Consider the following 21,977-nt stretch of genomic DNA (forward strand, 5'->3'; position numbering starts at 1 on the left):
CGTTATACGGACTGACAATTGAGGGAATAGCAAAACAGCGAATTCCACTTTAGCAGAAAATATTATCAACTACAGGAAGTAAACGTTATATAGTTCTACAATAATATCATCCACTTGTTCCATTTTCCTGAGATATTGTCAACATTTACAGCTTCAATTCAAATATTGTCAAATTAAAAAAAATATATATATATTCACAAAATATAAAAACTAGCATAATGCGTGTGTGGCGATTCGGTGCCCCGACCTTACTGTCAAATTCCTCCGTGGCAGACAATCGTTTACCCATGTGTAAACAAGAATTTCGTTGGAAGGAGCAAATACAAAATAATCACCGAAAATGAAAATATATTCAAATAAGATCATGATGCCGACTAAATCAATCACATACATCAACGTTTTGGCATAAAGTTTAATAAGGAATTGTTGATAATGTGTACCGCATTACGATGCATACTCTAGAGCATATGGAAAATTTTAATCATATTAATGCATGTATTCAACCTAGAGAATAGTGGTGATAATACAGTAAAAACAAAACAAACAAAACATGCATCTAGCAAAATCATAATGAGCGCAAAAATGTTATATATATATTACGAGTATATGTCAATGGTTATTTAGGATCCACCCTACGTTATGATGAAGAAGGGCTCACCGACAAAATATGAAGCTTATATGTCACCGGAGGAACGATGTGGGAAACACAAGTTTGAAGGATTCTGTATAGATCTGGCAGCAAGAATAGCGGACTATGTCAATTTTACATACGACATATGTTTAGTGAAAGACCTCACTTATGGGACGAAGGTTGAGAATGGAACGTGGAATGGAATGATAGGAGAACTCACACGAAGGGTAAGATCTCATTGTTTTAAACATAAGAATATGACAAACAAAAACAACAGAATTATACCGATATAATAACGAAAGAGTAATTCTAACCAGGACTTAATAAAACTAGGGCAAACTATCAACAAAATACATCAGCTGAAGATTCTTGGAAAAAACACGTCCTTTGCTCCATCGACGACACCTGTCATCAAATCAGAAGGGCACCAGAGCTACTAGCTATATATAGGCATATACCCTAGCATCGAGCACGTCTGATCTCTAATTGCAAAAAGAAATTTAATACATCCAAATGACCCCATAATGTCGACCGTTAAACTTCCCAATAGTCGTCACTAATCTGTATATCTCGAAACCTTGTGGTGTTTTTTTTTGTTTTGGTCTGTGACAATTGACTTTTTACATTCAATTTCTTCTCGGAATACAAAAGAAATCAACTTATAGCAATCGCCGCCACAAAAAACTAAATGTTACAAAATAAATGTCACATTTTCATCTTCCAATGACCTCTATCAATCATTAATAGTGTTTGATAACAAAACATGTAATAACACAATATTTTGTTTAAACAATAGATTTACAATATCTTCAATGTAATTATTATTTATCCGGAGCATGGAAGTACTAGTACACACAGTGAAATATCACGTAAAACTTTCAATACATTGCTACATGTTATGTACCTTGAATATATAATAAAGATACTAGTTTACGTGCAACTATGATATGTTTTTGAGATTTTGTATATTTGTTTCCGTAATATATAGTTATGAGCTTTATACAGAAAAATGAATATCATAACATATGCACGTGATTGCATTCTAGTTTAATCTGTCTAGCCTTTTCTTAAATTGTACAACAAACACTAACTGTGTGTAAAAAGTTACGCTGTGGTATATTTTGCAGGAAGCAGATCTTGCTATTGCACCCATAACAATTTCATCAGCAAGAGAAAGAGTTGTAGATTTCACGAAGCCATTTATGAGTCTTGGAATCAGCATTATGATCAAGAAGCCAAGCAATGCCAAAGCGCATGTGTTCTCGTTTATGGACCCGTTATCTTACGAGATTTGGATGTGTATTTTATTCGCATATGTTGGTGTTAGTGTTGTACTGTTTCTGGTGAGCCGCTTTAGTCCAACAGAATGGCATGTGGAAGATGACTCCAGTATAACAAACGATTTTACTATATCAAACAGTCTCTGGTATTCATTAGGGGCGTTTATGCAGCAAGGATGTGATATATCACCAAAGTAAGTATATGTATGAGAAAACATGCAAAAGTGTGGTATAAGTTATAGATATAGATATTCACTACCGTTAACAAAGAAATCAGTATGATTCTAATCAAGCGTAGTTTTAACGCAATGTTTTAAGCATTTGAAGAGACTATAACTGTAAAGATCTCTTTAAAATGTTATCACTCATAATATTTAGATATATGCATGTGTGTGTACATCATAACACCAACACGTTCTCTTAATAACGACAAATTAAAGTGTCTGGAATATTGTGTTGTAAATGCTAATTACAATTTGGTAGGTCCTACAATAACGCGTATATTACTGCTCGTAAGCAGAAGGTTGCCTGGACACGTCACTCGGATACAAGTGACTCTACTCAGGCTTTGTCTGCTTACATTATTTACACATATTTACCGTGTCGAACAGTGGTTTAAAACCCGTAAACATATATTTATAGAAAATGTTTTACTGTATAGGCTCGTGTATCACTATATTTTAAACTGATCTCGCTATTTGTAAGAAGAAAGCATCGTTTAATGAATATGATATACACAGATACAGTTATATATGCTTTAAATAAATTTATACTGTTTGTATTTGACCAGTTAAAAATAATACTGATGAAACTGACTTTAAAATGAGTAGTGATTCTAAATAAAAATCAGTCTTAGCTTATCCTTGTCGATATGTTTTAATTCTAAAAATAGAACACCCACTTCAATCTGTTTAAATGGCTGACAATATGATAAACTGTTATGCATTACACCGCTGAATATATCCGCATAATAGAGCTATATGAAAGAGAGACAACTCTCTCTCATCTACTTTCCCCTATGACCTTTGTATACCTTGTGGAATTGTTAAGATATTTAACCAATTTACCTTTATATTAGTAATTCCCGAGATAATGTTTGATTTGATTTCTTGTCAACAAACTTTAATTTGTTTGTCTGAAAAATTCTTACATCTATGATAAAATGTCTCACTTTGCTATTTATTTGTAGAGCAATATCGGGAAGAGTAGTTGGGAGTGTGTGGTGGTTTTTCACTCTCATTATCATATCATCCTACACCGCTAACCTGGCGGCTTTCCTCACGGTGGAGAGGATGAATACGCCGATAGAATCTGCCGAGGATCTAGCTAAACAGACTAATATACAATACGGTGTGCTTAATTCCGGCACAACAAAGGATTTCTTCAAGGTATTTCAAAATTATATGCAGTTCTACTTATACTTTTCCATTATTTATATACAGCTGCTCAGCAAATGAATGGCATAATTTTGACTGGGAGTTTTTCACCTTCGCAAATGTGAAAGTCAATGCCCCAGAATAATCTGAGTAAATTGCTATTAATTTTGAAATCCTACTAATTCTATATTTTTGAATATAATGATATACATGTATACTCGTTTCGTGACAATGGCAAACATGTTTTTGACAAAGTTCATTCCTAATGAAAAAAAGAAAGAAAAAAACCACTGTTCCTATACTCGATGTCATTCGGCCCTCGCAATTACTGGACTATTTCCACATCCAGATAACCTAAAATTGGACATATTTAATATAACGAATACCTTTTTGTCCTTTCCAGTATTCCAAAGTCGCCATATACGAGCGTATGTGGGCATACATGACATCCGCAACTCCAAGTGTGTTTGTGAATAACAATTCAGCGGGCATAGCCAGAGTGCGTAAATCCAATGGGAAATATGCCTATTTAGTAGAATCAACTATGAACGAATACATCAATATGAGGAAGCCATGCGATACTATGAAAGTGGGCACAAACTTGGACTCCAAAGGTTATGGTATCGCCACTCCAGTTGGATCTCCTCTTCGGTACGTACTATAATTAGTTGGCTGGCTATTATACTATACTACGGTAGATATTAAATCAAACATTTAAACAAACTATAAACTACACACGATTACCATAGCAACATGATTATTTAGTATGGAGTCTTCACACTATACCAGTTATATAACATTTGGTGATAAATACCTAATTAAATTAAGTAACAAACCAGCTTACTTTTAATTTGAAATATACGCATTAATACGCTAATGTTATTGCTAAACTAGCAAGTACACATATTTTGTCCTAACATTAATATCAGTTGTAATAGTTATTTTACAGCGATATGACGTTGAGTAATTATTTCAATGTCAATACGCTTCATATGCTTCGTGATTTGTTTATTCAATGTTGCTATGTGATTAGTTTTATTTAATAAACTGTGTACTCAAGTGATGAGTTGATAGGCACAATCTCAATATATTTATTAGAGATAAACTGACGTTGGCTGTACTACATTTACGAGAATCTGGTGAGCTTCAGCAACTGAAAAAGAGATGGTGGGATGACCGGTCCGAGTGTCCATCACCGGGAACCGCATCGGTAAGTGTGAATGATACAACTTCATATCAATACCTTATCTTCTAAACGATTTGAATTAGAAAAAATAAAATATTACAAATGCGGAAGCGCCGACAAAAAGTACCTATTATCCATTTAAAACAAAAATAGGCTTTTGTATATTTTCATATAATACCCATAGTGAAATACTATAAACATCCGCAGAAAGTTTCAGATTCTAATTTAATCTTTTAACTTTAAATATTTAATTCTTTTGTTCTCTGCCTCTACCGCTGACTGTTAATAGGACGTGAAACAAAATAAACCAAACCATTTTGTTCATGGGGTACACATAGTAGGCAAATCCATGTGTGTGAAGGTATAACCATGTGTATGGTTCGGTGTATCGAGTACATAACGTACATTGTGGAGTAACTGTTTTCGATGTAATATTCAAATAAACATAATAAATTAAGACTATACAATGTATTTACAATTATTAACATTTAAAAACCGAGTATTCTTGGTCGTTGGAGTACCTCGTTAAATATTGTCTGTGTCAATACTCAAGTTTCAAGTATTCAAGTTGCCAGCAAGGATGACAGCATTAGTGGAATGTAGAATTGGGACAAATGAGAAAAAGAGAAGCTCTTTTTGATTCGAACTCGTTATAATCATATCGGTACTCACCGATATAACCACTTAGCCCTCACGACTGATTCGTCAATGTAACAGTTTTGGGCGTGATGTGCCTGTTTTCACTTCGCGAATTTCGACTCGTCTGCCAATCAAAAGTCAACAGGACATTGTTACTCTATTGGGATTAAAACGTTAAAAACAACTATCATAAGGACAACGTTATAATTTTGTTTCATGTGTTGGTATTAATACGATGGTATGTTTACCGCAGGTTCAATAAATGCATTTGTTGTGACAGGCAGTGTTTAAGCCGTAGACTCTGTAGCATCTTTCATCATTATGAAGTGCCATGAAACGCAGCACGAAAAAAGATTTTTTTGTTGAGTGAAATATGTCCAGTGATTGTTTTGAACCGGTGTGAAACGTATATAGATGTTATATTAATATATTTTCAGGATGGAGGTCAGACTGCACTAACTCTTAATAATGTTGCTGGAATATTCTACATTCTCATATCAGGCCTGACGCTGGCTATACTAATAGCCGGTTGTGAATTTATTTACAAATCTGTCGTAGACTCTAAGAAATCAAAGGTAAGGTCATAGTATTTCCACATATAGCAATGCAATAAGTTAAAAGATCTTTGCTTCTCATTCTAAAAGTATTCGTTGAAAAAAACGGAAATAATTTTGTCAATTCAGTTAAATATTATCAGGCTTTCCGAATCTAAAGTATATGTAATTTACAAATAATTACTATTGATAACAATTATTAAAATTTACTCATTTGTTTGCTGAATTATTCGTTGATTCATAGATGTAATAAAGGGTAAAATCGTGATATGTTTTTTTCCGAACAAATATCTGAACTCCCCTTCTTTCCCTTTTAATCGCATGCTACTTTCACGAAAATATGACTTGTTTTACTTTAATTTGAATAAATTGAGGCAAAACGAAACTTTATTTCGTATTAGATTACAGCAGCTGCTATTTACTGATTATATATGCTTGAATGGCATGTTTCCGGATGAATTATCAGTAGGTTCGGTTTTGTGAATATGGCAAAAGTATGTCTTCTACATAACTACTCTTAGTATGACTCCCAAGAGCACACTATATCCACATATTGAAATAATGCATGACCTTGTACTCTATTATCAATTAGATACAATTAACGGTTTTAAGTTAAATGATATTACTCAATGTGGATCATGAATCCATCGCTCTGTGCATGATTTCCAAAAATAGCGATTGTAACATGCACCATACTTTAAATTAGTTATACTGATCGACATATAAAGTGTAGCAAAGAAAATAGAATTATTATTACATATGTATACATATAGATAGACAAGGTAAGTTCTGATGGGTATCATGCTATTTAATATAAACTGTACTGGCATATTGATACAGAGATCATATTCGATGAGAGAGTAGATAAATTACGTTTACTTTACATGTATTATTGAATGTTTCTATTTGCTTGTTTGAATAACTATTTATATCTGTATACTTATGACTCTTCATGTTTTAATTTTGTTTGTTATGTTACCAATATCGTTTCGCATCTTTCTTGAATGACACACCTGGTTTTGCAATATGCATTGTTCGCTCACTTCAGCGCATCTCAACATATTCTTTCTTTCATAAATAATCGCATTTCTAAAACTGCTATCAAACACCTTTTTCTAATCTTTTAAGACATTCAGAGACCAAACATATTAAAAACCCTTGTTATCGATATTGTGATTAACAAATCATCGATTGATATTTTCATAATTGTAGAGATCTTATATAATAACAAATAAGAAATCAACGAAGTTTTAATTATCCGTAATATTTTCACAGACATCTTTTGGGTCAGTTTTACGATGCAAGGCTCGTCTTTCGTTCCGAGGTTCTTTTGATAAAGATGCTTCGGATGCTGGTGTTCCCATCAGGAAAACTATGTCTACGGTACGTTTGTACTGCCCGGGATCCATTACGAGTAGCAATGCAACGTAGAAATAGTATGGTTGATAAAATAACTAAAACAACATTTCTAATGAAATACATTTACACTTTATGTCAAGGAATGTTACCAACTATAGGATGTGTCCGTATAAAATAATGGATCTGATTGACATTACCAGTTCTTTTCAACTAAAAACTTTCGCATTTTTAACACATATTTAGTATCGATGGCTTTATAGTCGATTATATACTCGATACATCCTTCCTTGTGACTCGCTGCAATGCGCTAGATTCTCATTTAAAATAACGCATTGACTATTCATTTTACCTAAAGAAAATGGGTCATAATGTGAATGTAATCTAGCAGGACAACAGGATAGTGAATGATCATGTTTCGTTTTGTAAAACCTTATTGTTAAAACAGTCACCTAAAGTAGTTTATAAATGTTTAGATTGGAATATCTTTACAACTAAAACACACCACGCGTCTTCCATGTGTCAGCACTATATACTCAGCATATCCGACCTGAACCGGAAGACAAGCAATCAAGATTGACGAAAGAACATAAATAAGTCAGGAAATAAGTTATCTGAAATGAAATACAACATAACTAACTTTTAATATTACTTCATAACGAAGGGCTTGTAATGTCATATTCATTACTTGAATATTTCAAAGTACAACCACCATACCAGATAGTTATGTAATACAAACATTGTTAAATTTGGAGATTACATGAACATTGTATTAAAAAGCAAATCTTAGAATTCTAAGGTATATTGCTAAAATGATAATACATGATGTAAGTTGGCACTACTCTCAAAAGACACTTGGATATGCGCACTTGACAAAGCACACTATCTCAATTCAACAGTTTAAAATGTCAGCCGTTTGTTTCTACATTTCTCTCATATGGTGGATCACGGGCAGGTGTTAAGAGTTTTGATATTGTGTAGTTTGATGGAGAAAAAAACTAGAGCTTACCCGAGTGGCCCTCGATGTCTAGCTGTTCGTAGTTTGTGTTTGTCACGTGTCACCCATGACATCCAGTAGAAACATATGTAGGCAGACGATGTTGTGTAGTCCGATTTGAATTAGGTTAGGCATACCTAGTTTTAGTGTTACTTAGTATTAGAAAGGGAAGTATAAGCGGTTTTAAATTGATGATAATTTGATATTTACACTTCAAAGGAATTCAAACATACAAAAACACATTTTGGTTAACGTTTAATTCTAATATTTTCTATTTAACAAGGGTGCGCTGGAATCCATTTCAATAAACTGCTTGTTTATCTGTTTTAGATGAATTTTTGTATTGCTAGACTAATAGGTAGGCTTACACTAGCGCAATCCTTTAATTATATTTTCCCCTTTCCCAATCTTTCCTTTTCAGAAAATGACCTTCGTGACAGTTTTGTATATTTATTTTTATGTTTGTGATTGGTGTTGTTTTCCTGTTGTTGTTTCCAGTGTACTTATCCCAACCTTTGGTTTTCAGTATACATACACGGGACCAACACAGCTGCCCGGATTTGATCCCTATCCGGATACAAACAATACACACACCCAAGTGTGACGTCACGATATTGATATGCTGATGTCATCAGACAATCTAAAATGACGTCTATGATTTCGTTGAATAATAGGATATTAGTCTCATCTCACTTCAAGATTAAAAATTAACCACGAACAACATTAATGAAAACTGTGGAATTGATGAAGCATTATTTACATTCTACGTTGTGGTGAATCAATCCTTTATTTCAAAAGATGTTTTTAAAGAAGGAAGCGGTTTTTTTTTCGATGTGAGTAATATATATTTAACAATCCGCAACCGGCCACTTTTCTCAGGACTTGAAACCATAAAGTGGGTGTCTGTTCTGGAAAACGGCGTTTCTTCCAACAATGCACTTAGAACACTGCGGACTTCTATAAGTGACGGCATGGACATGTTTACATTTTACATAGATCGATCTGCTGCTGACAAGGGATGGTGTACAACCTTTGTATGTTTGAGTGGCAACACAACAAATCAGTGTAACCCTATGGAGAGCATTAATACTGTTTACTGATTTCACGGATGTAATGACATATAAATCGTGAGAAATTATTTAGTTTACCCATACATGTTTTCATTATATTAATGTGTAGTTTGTTCTGCATTATAGAACTATAAACTGCATGACGCCATATGTGGAGGTTGTGAGTTAGTTTCCACATATAGACCAGATTGGTATGGTTTATGTCTTTCTTACACTGTCGCCATTTATCACACCATTCATGAATTCCATGCTTAATTGATTATCTTACCACAGGGAAACATATAGTTCGCCATTCAAACTAACAACTTGAAACAAAACTGCCTTTTTTGAAAAAACCCGCGAACATGTAAATGATATTATGAAGGTTAACCTTTGCTGTCTTTTTTTTTCTGAAAAGTGATTAACCAATATCCTTTATGTAATGTATCTACAATTCTGGACTTGTATGGAGGGTGATATGCGAACATGTCTAAGCGATATTAGCCGAGATGTAATCGAACACATTATAACATTTCGGTTCCATACAAAACACCAAAATAACATGGGGTGAACGGACGCTTGATTTTTATAGAAGATATTATAAGTACAAATAAGACAAACCAAACAAGTGGTCATAATAAAGCTACAGTACCTATTAAACAGAAAATATTGTGACGTCACCCTTTTAGTGCTGCCAATATACCTACTTTTCAAATAATGATAATTTACTAAATTAGTGATACGAGCTGTCTTGAAATACTGAACAAACATTTGTGTCGACCTCAACATTTTTTCATGTCCATATTTCATTCAATTTGATGTTATTTAGTTGAAATGAATCACGAAACATCTCATGAGGAAACTCTTATACGATATGACAACAATTATTGTACATTGTTTATTGACTACAAAGGCATCTAGCACTTGGCAAATAGCAAGCGTTATTTGGCGATATGATAACCGCAAATTGGTCCCTTGATAACTAAAGTGTAAATGATTATGTATGTTTGTTACATGTATATCATCGTAAGAAGTGAATGGTTACATAATGCCAATACGTTTGTTGTAACCGTTCATCAATATGTTTAAAACTGTACATAAACGTTATTCAACCTTGCATCGTCGAATTTTGTTAGAATTCAAACTTTATCGTTCAATGCAATGTCTCATTTGAAAACGTAGTAAGTTTCTTATTTACGCATTTATCTTAATTGTGGGCAAATGTATGTATAAAGCATTTCTTTTCTAAAAAATGTTTGTTCAAAATGAGTAAAGGTTTTTATATCTCCTTCACAGACATTGCTTTATTCGCAACTCAATAGATGTATTGTTATTTATGTGTAAAGATTAGATATAGTATCGTGTTGTAAGTTAATAAACTTATTTTTATGTTTTGCTATTCCTCTGCAATTACTTCAGTTGGGCATTCAAAGTGATATTTGCCCAGAAGCCGACAAATACACATGCGCATGAATAAATTGCTTAAGGAAGATATGGTGTGTAATAATTGAATGATTGATATTGATCACGATATAAATAACATCAAAAATTAATGTGTTTGCTTTACTAATTTGACACATTATCTTCAGTTTTGATTTTAAAAGCATATTACATTCAGACTCATTATATAAATATATCATAATATGTATATGAAAATCATAATTCATACCTACGTTATTTAGTATAATTGTGCTCTGACTTATTTTTTTTCAAGCTATATTCACATTTATATTGTACATTCAAAGTGTTACGTCATGCAATGACGTCACTGTCGACGAAATTTTTAAATAAACGTTTACATGTGTCATAGTGTATTACCGGCACTATTGATTAATTTTTACTTTTCCTCTTTACTTGTGTGCTGATACCCAAAATACCAATATCAAAGAATGAAAAGGTTGGACTTACAATCAATAAACGAAATAAAAATGTATTAATTTTTTATTTCCCCTTTTCACTATTTTCATATTTATTGTAAACATACCAATGTAAATTTATAAATGAAAATTAAAATAAATAACGATTTTTCATACATCAGACTGAATTACGTTGAAATAGTTGCGTATTTATTTAACCTGATAAAAAAACGAATGACATTAAAAAAATACATTTATTGTCATCTTTACAATCTGTACACTTATGAAGAAACAGTCTGACGAAACCTTGCGTATCGCTTGTTTGTCTATCTGGGTTTATGTGTGTAGGTTTGTACAAAGTGTGAATGGAGTAAATGAGGTTGGCGTATTATTTGCCTGTTTGAGAGGTTTCTATTTAATTGTTTAGCACGTGCAGTATGAAATAATATATGACGTACAATCTGTTGATTAAATATTAACTAAAGATAAATAAACAAGGATTTACTCAATGTTAAATGTATCACAATTTATATTGCAACTTTTTTCCCAGTTTGTTTTTGCACAGTACAATAAAGATTAACAAGTTTTTAACATTCAGTCTTGTGTCATCTTTTAATAATCGATTCCTACGGATTATTTATTTGAAGTTAGATGTCCACAAAGGATTTTATGAATAACAAAGACTGACATACATGTAGATAACAAATATGAGAAAAATGACATGTATAGTTTGTAATATTCTCGCAAATTCAGTCTAGATACAGTCTAGCCATACAAGAAATCGCGAAAATAGATTGACAGGGACTATTGTACATTTATAATCCCAATGTCTAAATGTGTTTTCCAGTTTATCGACAAAATTTCAGAAAATTGCTAGTAATTGATTTTTGTTACGTCGTTTGGTGTATTGTACATACATATTGTACATGTGCTTTGCTCTATCTGAAATCCAAAATAGAAAAAAAGATAGACAAATAACAATTCATTGTAACACATTACATGTGAAAATTATTTTGTACTATAAATACATTCAATTCCAAACGATATTAATAAATAAAGCCAGATTATTTTTGAAAACAGGGATTTTCACTGGATTGCAAGCGGTAAAGGCAATTATATGTATTTTCTTGGTGAGCAATATATTTGAGAGAGTATACATTAGGAATTGTAAACTATTGGGATATAAGACAACTTATATAATAACAAAATCATAATTCCAACTCAAAATCGACCAACGAGGCAAAATATCAACAAAATATAGATTTTTGTTGAAAAAGTACATAGAGAATGAGACCAGGTGTTTCGAAGAGAAAGCGTATTCTGCTTCATCGACGTCACCCGCCATACATATCAAGGTCTAATATGGGTCAAGTTTATATGAAATTACGGAACAACATTCAATATTACATTAGCACAAGTGTACAACAACTAATGCTCAATCATTGTCATAGGGCCACTCCATTACATGGATCCCTTACTGACAAACTTCAGGTGTGATCAAATTAGAATTTTGAACAAAAGGTTAAACATTGATACATTAAGATATTGAAATGATCTTACTGCTGCTTGTCTTATAAGCAATCTTGTATAAATCTTGTGTTGTGAAATTCAAAGCCGGTGATGTCTCATTTATAAATTACAGCAAGATTCCCTCTTTAGGACCCTGCCCCTCTGTCCCGATAGATCATGCCCTCCTCATTTATATCAAATATGCTTATCATCTCCCAATGCTGTTTAACACCAAATTTGATAGAAATCCACTTAAAGGTTTTGGAGTTTTAATGCAAAATAACAGCAAATCCCCCCTTTTGGTGACCCACCACTCGGACTAGATTGGTCACATCAGTCCATTTATAATAAATATAATTGACCTCTCCCATTTAACTTTCACACTAGACTGCGTTGTAATAAAATCAAGGGTTAAGGAATGGTAGTATTTCTAAGCGAAATTCAACTTGACTGGTCCAAAGGGTCACACCAGGGTCATACAAATCAAAATTCCCCTTTTGCGGTCTCGCCAAACAGATACTAGGGGTCGCACCAGCCTCCCTCCCTCGATGACGCTTTACGCCAAAGTTGGTTGTAATCTACTCAACTTTCAGTAAAGTTCCCCTTTTTGGGTCCCGCTCTTCTGTCCTCAGGGGTCGATCAAGCGCGATTAATATAAAATAGCATCACCCTCCCCCGTGATATTCCACACCATTTGGTAGTAATCCGCTTTGAGGAGTGGCGTTTTGAAAGTAAAAGTTTAACTGCGGACGACGACGGACGGAGCATGATGGCTAACCTAAAAATAAATTAAAACCAATTAACGCAAAGCTAAATGTGAAGTTTAAAGTAATGACCCATTAAGTTTATGTTGGGTAAGAGGACAGCAAAGGTAGTGGTTGTAATATTTACAAAAATACCTAATTACCCGGTAATCAATGGATAACCTATATAATATTATACCACAAAAGAAACTGCTATCCATGCGATTCATTGTAATGAAGATAAAGTTAAAGGTATGTCCATTAATGATAAAAAGTGTAATTACGCATAATTAATATAAAAAATAATGTTGCGTTTCTAATGAGCGTCATCAGAATGTACTCTCGTCAAAAGCTTAGATAGCATATTTACTTCTTAGCCTTATTTAAGTATGAAAATGATTGAATAATATGAAATCACGCAGAAACATATCTATAGGATATCACGCTGTAATTGTGCATTGACTTTAAAAATTGACAATTTCAAATAGTCCGTATGATTGGCAAAACAGTGTTTGTTTGTATGATGAATCAAGTTTATAAAAGATATTTAATTCATGACCAATTACGGAAGAAACAAAACGGGCATGCTGAGTTTAACTGATGGTCGGCATCAAATTACACACATGTAGTAATTATCAAGTGTTTTTTTCTACTATAAAAAGACACACAAACAAACTACTCAACGGTCAATAGATAATAAAAGGTACTAGGGACCAACCAACCAATTGCTTTTCCTTAGACTTTAGTGTTAACGTTTTGGAGTATATCATTAACATTCTTGAAAATAATATGGCGATTATGGTTTATGACAAAAGTTTAAGGTCTCATATAACACGTAATAAAAAAAAGTTGGGTCCTTCAGCTAAAAAAATTGCCAGGGTAGCCATTTTCAAAATGGGTGAATTTCGCAGTCAAAATTCTCAGAAATCTGAAATGTTTACCCGTTTATTATTATTACCAGGACTTTTGGGAAAAAATTCAATCGGAATTACAGAATTTATATCAACATTTCTTATGGATATTTACCTATCAGGCTACATATATATTTTGTTACTTAATAACATACTGGCCAATCAGTGGCTGCCAGACATTTTATCCCTGTCTCAAATTTCTATACAAAGGAGATGTTGCAAAAGTATATTTTTTCAATTGGTTGTTGGTCCCTACTAAAGGGAAAATCAAACAAGAAAAGAAGCTCGGCATAGGATATGCAATAACATTTAAATAAATAAATTCATAATAAACGTTTTTGTATTTTTAGTATTTCAAAAATGTGTATAATACTTATCTGTTGTCGTAAAAGTCGTTATCATTTGGGTAATAATATAGCAATGACTTGAAACAACAAATTTTAGATTATAGATGGTTCAAGAAATCAAAGGTCTAAAGGGGCGCTTGTATATCTGAGCACAGGAATAGAAATAAAAATAACAAAATCCATATGAAACAAGATCGACGATGAGCTCAAATGTAACGGAAATAATTTGATATATATGTGAAAGTTCATCCAAAATCTGATCTTAAAAATTAATGTATTTATTTGGCATGTTAACATGATTGGCTAGAAACTCTTAAATTAACATAATATACTGTATGATAGAAGCTATATGACACAACCAATATGATATTTAAACTCTTAAATATCAAACTGATTATTCCATTTAACTTCTATCATATTTACTTTACCGACCTGAAGAAAATGTTCCAGAATAACATAATATACTATTTTGTAAGCCATATATAAACAACTGTAGTATGGTACCTTAAAAGAAAAATGTAATAATTATATGATGCATGTAAACAACGACCTTTTCATAACTGGAACAAGATGAAATGTAAGTATTACTTATTGGAAGATTTTCGATAACAAAAAAGTTCATTAAAGATATCGGCTTATCTGATCAAACATGATCAGGTGTAGACGTCCCGTTAGAGTTGTTGCTCTTTGTTTGGTTTCTAGGAAAGAATGTCTGTATAATCAGATCATGTTCCAGTACAGAGCGACGCCGAAGTGCTCGATTCGATTGCATGCTATCCTTCATGTTTCCAAAAATTGCATACTGTACAATAAATGAGCTGTTGGAAGATTACCTAACTCATGCCTTGGGTGAAAATGCAATTAAATATTTATACTTGTCGATGTGCTGCTCTTCTTAATTTGCTTGCTCAAGGACATATTTAGTTTTGCTATAATTGCACCGGGTTTCAGAAAAAGCGAAAAAGTTATATGGTATACTGGTAAAGTATAATAATATTAGTTTTGTGTCAATGTCCTAGAGATATATCACCCTGAAATTAACGTGAGAATCCCTCCATGGACGTAATGATAAAATATTGTCACATAACTTGTTATCAGAATGACTTTCTTATGGTATATAATGTTACGATAAAGCCTTACGTAATTGTCCATTTTGTGCAGCCCAAAGCATATCACTCTTGATTTATACTCTAGTCATTTGTGACATTTCTCGTGTATTTCACATTGTCTTCCAGGTCATGTGTTCTTTAGGGAGTCTAATATATCCTCTTTTAAAAAAAGATACCCAAAAACATATGGATTATTCGTCAATGCAGAATAAAATTGGGTTAACAGTAGCTATTTCGGATATTACGCTATGTATGCGTGTTCCAATAAGCGTATTAACCAGCATTGGAAAGTTCGTAGTAGGCAGGACCCAAATCGGATCAGACTCCAAATGGATCAATGTTCCCATTAATAGTTTTCAATTTACAATTGTGTCTAATGCCAATATTTAAAATGGTAAAGCCTGTGAATAAAGTACATTTTTGCTTGTAGTTAACGAAAGAGTTCATCGATATTTGAAGAACTATTTCTGAAATGTAGATACATCTTTAATATTGTCAAAATGCTGCTGTGGGATCAAAACAACACAGATTGTTTATCTATGCCGTTTTTATTGCTTTTTGAAACAATCATCAATATTCTACTTTTGATACAACCATGCGTGAATATGATCTATTTTCTGAATTTGTAATAAATATTTTTGATGATGTATATCAGTAGTTGCTTTTAACATTAGATCGCAATCCCTAACTGGAAATAAAATATTGATTCACTGAATTCAGAACATATTACCCCACAATGTTAATAAGAAATAGGAGATCTAAGGGGGATCTTGGCGCCCACCATATGATATTTATTTTGTCCATGTATGATCTTGCCTTGCCTTAACTTATCTAATCTCAAGGAAACATACATATGACATCTAAGAGATATGTTAGAGAAGAACTTTATGTGAATTAGAAATAGGAAAGCTAGACGCCAACTCCAAGCCATTTTGTTTTCTGTATCAGACTCAATATCAAATTAGGGACCATGTGTAGCCTGTATATGATATCTGGGACAAGGGGAACTTACATATGGAATAAAAGAGGTATATGAGAAGAACCTTTTGCGAACTAAAAATCATAATACTAAACTTCAGCTGTCGACCATTTCGTTTCTGGATCAAAATCAAATTCAAAACACTGAGCAGTGACAGGCCAGCAAGGGGACCCATCGTATGGCAAGGGAACAAAACATACATCAAGGGCATCCATCTCCATACATGTATTTGCTGGACTAACGAGAACAGAAATGTTAGTATAAACTTCTGTATCATGTATGATTTGACTTGTTTTGTCAGAATCCTGAATACCTCACCCCAATAAGAGTCAGGCTCATAGTCAGAGATCCACTTTGCCGTTTACTTTTGTAACATAGTCTTCGTTACCCTTGACCCAGCGACCTTGATCTTCGGAAAGTCGACTTCCTGTTCAATTCCGATCAACTTTGCTTCATAATGTCTTAACACAATTTTCATCAGACAAGGGATATATTTTTATCAAGACTTAGGTTGACTCCTTATTTCATTCTGGCAAACTGTTTTAAAATGTCATAACAAAATGTTACAATATTGCTTCATCATCACAAAAAAAGCATCAGTGAAAACATACAGAAGTTGACCTTTGACCCAGTAACTTTGACATTTGGATAGTTGACTCATTGTTTAGCTATGACCAAGTAATTCATAGTATCCCTGCAAAATATGCATCAGTAAATATACAAAATTTGACCTTGATATTTTTCGCGGTGACCTTGGCCATTTGTCAGTTAACTCCCTGTTGAATTTTGAGCAAGTTTGCTTCAAAATGTCATAACTTGTTCACCGGTAAAAAGATACAAAAATTAAACTTGACCTTTATTAAAGTGACCTTGACCTTTGGATATAATGACCGTGATATTTGACCTTGATATTTTACATCAGTGTGTACTTTCGTGAACTTCTCATTTTGACCAAATTTTACATAAATCTGTCAATGACTACTTACCAGCCAAGAAAAATATGTAAGGAAGGATGGGCGGACAGATGGACAGAGTACTTGATAATGAGGCACCCTTATATCCGATACTTGGGACCACGAGGATCCTACATAATTAAGTTTTGAGATCATTTCGTACATTACTTTCCACGAAAAAGAGATAACAAATTTTAATTGCCATAATCCTAGATGGTCGCTTGACGGCCATTTTGTTTTCTGAATCTAAGTTTGCGAAAAAATATCTTGGTACTTATCGGGAAATAGCGATAACAGGGATTGTTTACAGACGGACGGACGACGGGGGATTCGAATAGCCCGTCAGATAACGATAAAAGAACATAACGATTGGCTGATAAACCCATCAACAGTTGTATCTAGAGTACAATAGATGTGATAAATTACATAAAATGAACGTGTTTAAGTTCAATAAAAAGAACCTTTTGGCATTTATATGACAAAACCATCATTCTTTTGCATATTCCAAGATGGTGTATAACATATACGTGTTTGTATTTCATATCATCAGCAGTCTGGAGTATGCTTTCGATCAATATGCATAATCAATACACAATTAATGCTTTTATTGAAATTACAGAACGAACCTAGATCGAGCTAAAGAAAAAATAGAAGACATTTTTATCAACAAAATGCTTGATATGAAACTGCTCATTGAAAACGACTAGACCTGTATCTCAGATCATCTACAAAATAGTCGGCACCCAAGATGACATTTTGAGCGATCATTTGATACGGACAATTGTCAGTTATCACTGGAGATGGGAAGGATGTTTCGCGGCGTAGTGATATAATCACACCCTGTTTATCTAGTGTTGTAATGATAAATTACAATGAGTTCTCGCACAAATCCCTTTGTCAGCAGATACATTGACATTCTTTCTTCTGTCAAAAATACAAGTGTAAGATTAGCATCAATTATTGGTATCATTAGATTTCATGTCTTCGCTTATTAAGGCATTTTAACCGATTATACGTTGGTAATTAATTAGCGACTATTCGCTGTTTGGAATACTCCTCTTTATTTGGTGTTAAGAGATGTGTCTTCCTGGAGTTGAATACACTCATTAATGAAGACATTGGTTCAAGTCACAGTAATACCGATACGCCATATAAATCATTTATTTTGTTGGAGAAAAATATCTTTCCGAAGACTGCATTTAAACATTTTCATGACATATTTATGATATTTTCAGTGTAACCATTGTGCGAAGGCTATGTATAGCCCGTCGGCAATTTACATCATTTGAGGAAACACATCGTGCACCAAAAACAGCATTATTGAAATTTAAAAACGAATTAACATGGATTGTCAGTTTTAATGGTATAAAATAGCATTCGGCCGAACATTGTTTTGAAAGCAACATGAAATAAGGTGGAAAAGAGAGAAAAAAAAGCTTTTATAAAAAAGTCAATGCATACAAAAATTATTTATCTTATGGAACAATGCGATAGCTTTACCAGGTATTCTAGACCTCTGTATATATTTTAATCATTCATATAAAGATTTAAGATCACTTACAATTGCAAAATATCACGTGCTTATTGTGTTGACATACATACGAACTCACTACACGTATGTATGTCGCATGCACGGGAGGCCGTCCTTAAATGGCCTCAGCTTTTGATTTGACGTTAAACAAAATAAACCAAACCAAATTAATCATTTTTAGTTTATTTTAAATGATTCAAGATATAGTTAAGAGCTACTAATGCTGGGTATTTGCGTCAATATATTATAACTATCTTTGTACTGCTACCTGACTCTCTTTGAAATGTAAATGACGTATTTTCAGCTGCTTACAAGGAAATTTGCTAAAAAATGTAACAAGCCAGTCAACAGTTAAACAAATTTGACCGGCATGGAACATTTCCAACGCTCCAAACATTCAAGTGATTATGATGAAATGACTTTCTGATCGGGATTGTCGTTGTCTGCTGCATTTATGGCCGATACCTCATAGGCAATCTTTTTATGTTTTCTCTTTATGTTTGTGTGTTTGATGTACCCTATTCCCTAACAGGCCTCGGAAACTCCACTATTACTCAGTGACTCGTTGCTGGTGATGTGATATGTGGAATTGGTCGAACTTCTGCGGCCCTTCCTTCATGTTGTAACACGGGTAGCAATCCAATTCGGTAATACTGTTTTGACTAATTTAATATTTGAATACTGATAATATAACGATTCTTAGTGCAAACTGTCAGGGTTTAGGGGATAGGATTAAAAGAAAAGACACATTCTCTTATTTGAAGAATCAGTCTTATGATATTTTCTGTCTTCAGGACACACATTTTAGCAAGACAAGGGGAATATAGTTATAAGTGAATGGGGATACGAATGCTTCTTAAGCCCCTATAAATCAAATTCATGAGGTGTTGCAATATGCTTTAATAATATTTTTGAATTTAAAGTGTACAAGGAAAAGAAAGATAATACTGGTAACTTTTTGGCGCTAGATATAGTAATTGAAGGATTCCGAATGACTCTCATAACTGTATATGGCCCGAATCAGGATATTCCTGATTTTTATGATATTATTACTCAGACTATTGACGATTTTGAAAATAATTATGTTGTGATATGCGGAGTCTTTAATTTAGTATTGAATCTAGAGATTGATTATGACAGTAATTATAAAAATGTCATAACCATAAAGCGAGAGACAAAGTATGTGAACTTATTGAAAATTGTAGTCTTATTGATATATACAGAGAACAGCATGAAGAGAGTAGAATATATACAAGGAGAAAAAGCAACCCTATTAAGCAAGCCAGGCTAGATTTTTTCTTGATTTCAGAAAATATGCCTTCTAATATTGAAAATTCTTCTATAGATCCATGGTATACATTGTAGGTCTGATCATTCCTTTCCTAAAATTCAGATAAAGTTCAATATTTTTAAGAGAGGGAAGGGATTATGGAAACTAAACAATTCTCTGTTACATGATTTGGAATATCTCAATATTATAAAAGATCTTATTAATGAAGTAAAACTTCAATGTTGTTTGCCAGTTTATAATTTAAACTCTACATGTATCTCTACAATCACAGACACTGATTTAGAATTCACTATTACAGACCAGTTATTTTTAGAAGTTCTGTTGATGGAAATAAGAGGAAAAGCAATCTCGTACTCGAGTTACATGAAAAAACAACAAGATCTCAGAGAGGATAGTCTGAAAAAAAAACATACAGGAATTAGAAGATAGGGATAATATTGATTTAACTGTCCTTAAGATAAGAAAAAAGGACTTGAATCAATTAGATTGCATAAAACAACGGAAAATAGTGTTAGATCGCGAGCCAAATGGATAGAAGGAGATAAACCTACGAAATATTTTTTTTTTTTAGAAAACAGAAACTATACTTCCAAAATCATTCCTAAGCTGCAGAAAGAAAACAATGAAGTTATATCAGACCAGGGGGACATTTTGAATGAAGTCAAAGATTTTTATGAAAAGTTATATGATGATTCAGATGACATAGTAGACAAACTTTTTGTCTCACTGTAATGTCCCAAAATTAAATGTTACCGAGTCAGAGAATTTAGAAGGTATTATTACACTTGAAGAAGCAGGGAAAACTCTTAGTAAAATGAAAAGTAATAAGTGTCCTGGTTCCGATGGATTTTACTGCAGAATTTTTTTAATGTTTTTTGAAACAATTAGGCACATTTGTTGTAAGATCTTTAAATAATGGATATTTTAATAATGAACTCTCTGTTACACAAAAGCAAGACATTATTACTTGTATACCAAAAGGGGACAAACCAAGACATTTTATTAAAAATTGGCGACCAATATCACTTTTAAATATTGTCTACAAAATAACATCTGGAGTTATAGCGAGTAGGCTAAAAACAGTACTAGGAAAACTTATTCATAATGCTCAGGCAGGGTTTTTAGAAGGGCGTTACATAGGCGAAAATACTAGGCTTATTTATGATATTATGAGTTACACTGAATATCATTATATACCTGGAATGCTTCTCATGATTGACTTTGAAAAGGCTTTTGATTCAGTGGCGTGGAAATCTATAGACAAAACTCTTCTATACTTTGGTTTTGGGGATAGTATCAGAAAATGGATAAAAACACTTCATAATAATGTTAATTCGGCCTATAAATCAGGGTGGGAATCTTTCTATTTTTTTTAAGGTAAAGTGTGGTTGCCTTCAAGGGGACCCTGTCGCACCTTATATTTTCATATTGTGTACTGAAATCTTAGCAACCATGATAAGAAATAACAGCAATATAATGGGTATAAACGTTGATGACTTTCCTATTCTTCATTCACAGTATGCAGATGACACTTCATTAATACTTGACGGATCAGAAAAATCTTTACAAGAGTCCATTCTGGAATTGAAATTATTTGCTGAAATTTCCGGTCTTAAAATCAATACAAATAAAACCCAGGTAATATGAATTGGGAGTAAAAAGTACAGCAATGACACGTTT

General features: G+C 33.0%; 1 protein-coding gene across 2 annotated transcripts in view; it reads left to right on the forward strand.

The window, feature by feature from the left end:
• The window catches only part of LOC117329527 (glutamate receptor-like), a 117,894-nt gene extending 106,377 nt beyond the window's left edge, over positions 1-11,517 (forward strand). The window contains exons 10-17 of one of the 2 annotated variants that reach the window (XM_033887511.1): positions 625-858; positions 1,759-2,105; positions 3,101-3,299; positions 3,691-3,938; positions 4,386-4,497; positions 5,550-5,687; positions 6,942-7,049; positions 8,546-11,517. In XM_033887511.1, the coding sequence (XP_033743402.1) occupies positions 625-858; positions 1,759-2,105; positions 3,101-3,299; positions 3,691-3,938; positions 4,386-4,497; positions 5,550-5,687; positions 6,942-7,049; positions 8,546-8,623 (1,464 nt within the window). In that variant the 3' untranslated portion in view covers positions 8,624-11,517. The remainder of the gene's footprint in view (positions 1-624; positions 859-1,758; positions 2,106-3,100; positions 3,300-3,690; positions 3,939-4,385; positions 4,498-5,549; positions 5,688-6,941; positions 7,050-8,545) is intronic. The other variant, XM_033887513.1, reaches the window with a different exon arrangement.
• The last annotated feature ends 10,460 nt before the right edge of the window (positions 11,518-21,977 follow it).

Source organism: Pecten maximus, chromosome 6, assembly GCF_902652985.1.
Source record: "Pecten maximus chromosome 6, xPecMax1.1, whole genome shotgun sequence".
Taxonomy (NCBI): domain Eukaryota; kingdom Metazoa; phylum Mollusca; class Bivalvia; order Pectinida; family Pectinidae; genus Pecten; species Pecten maximus.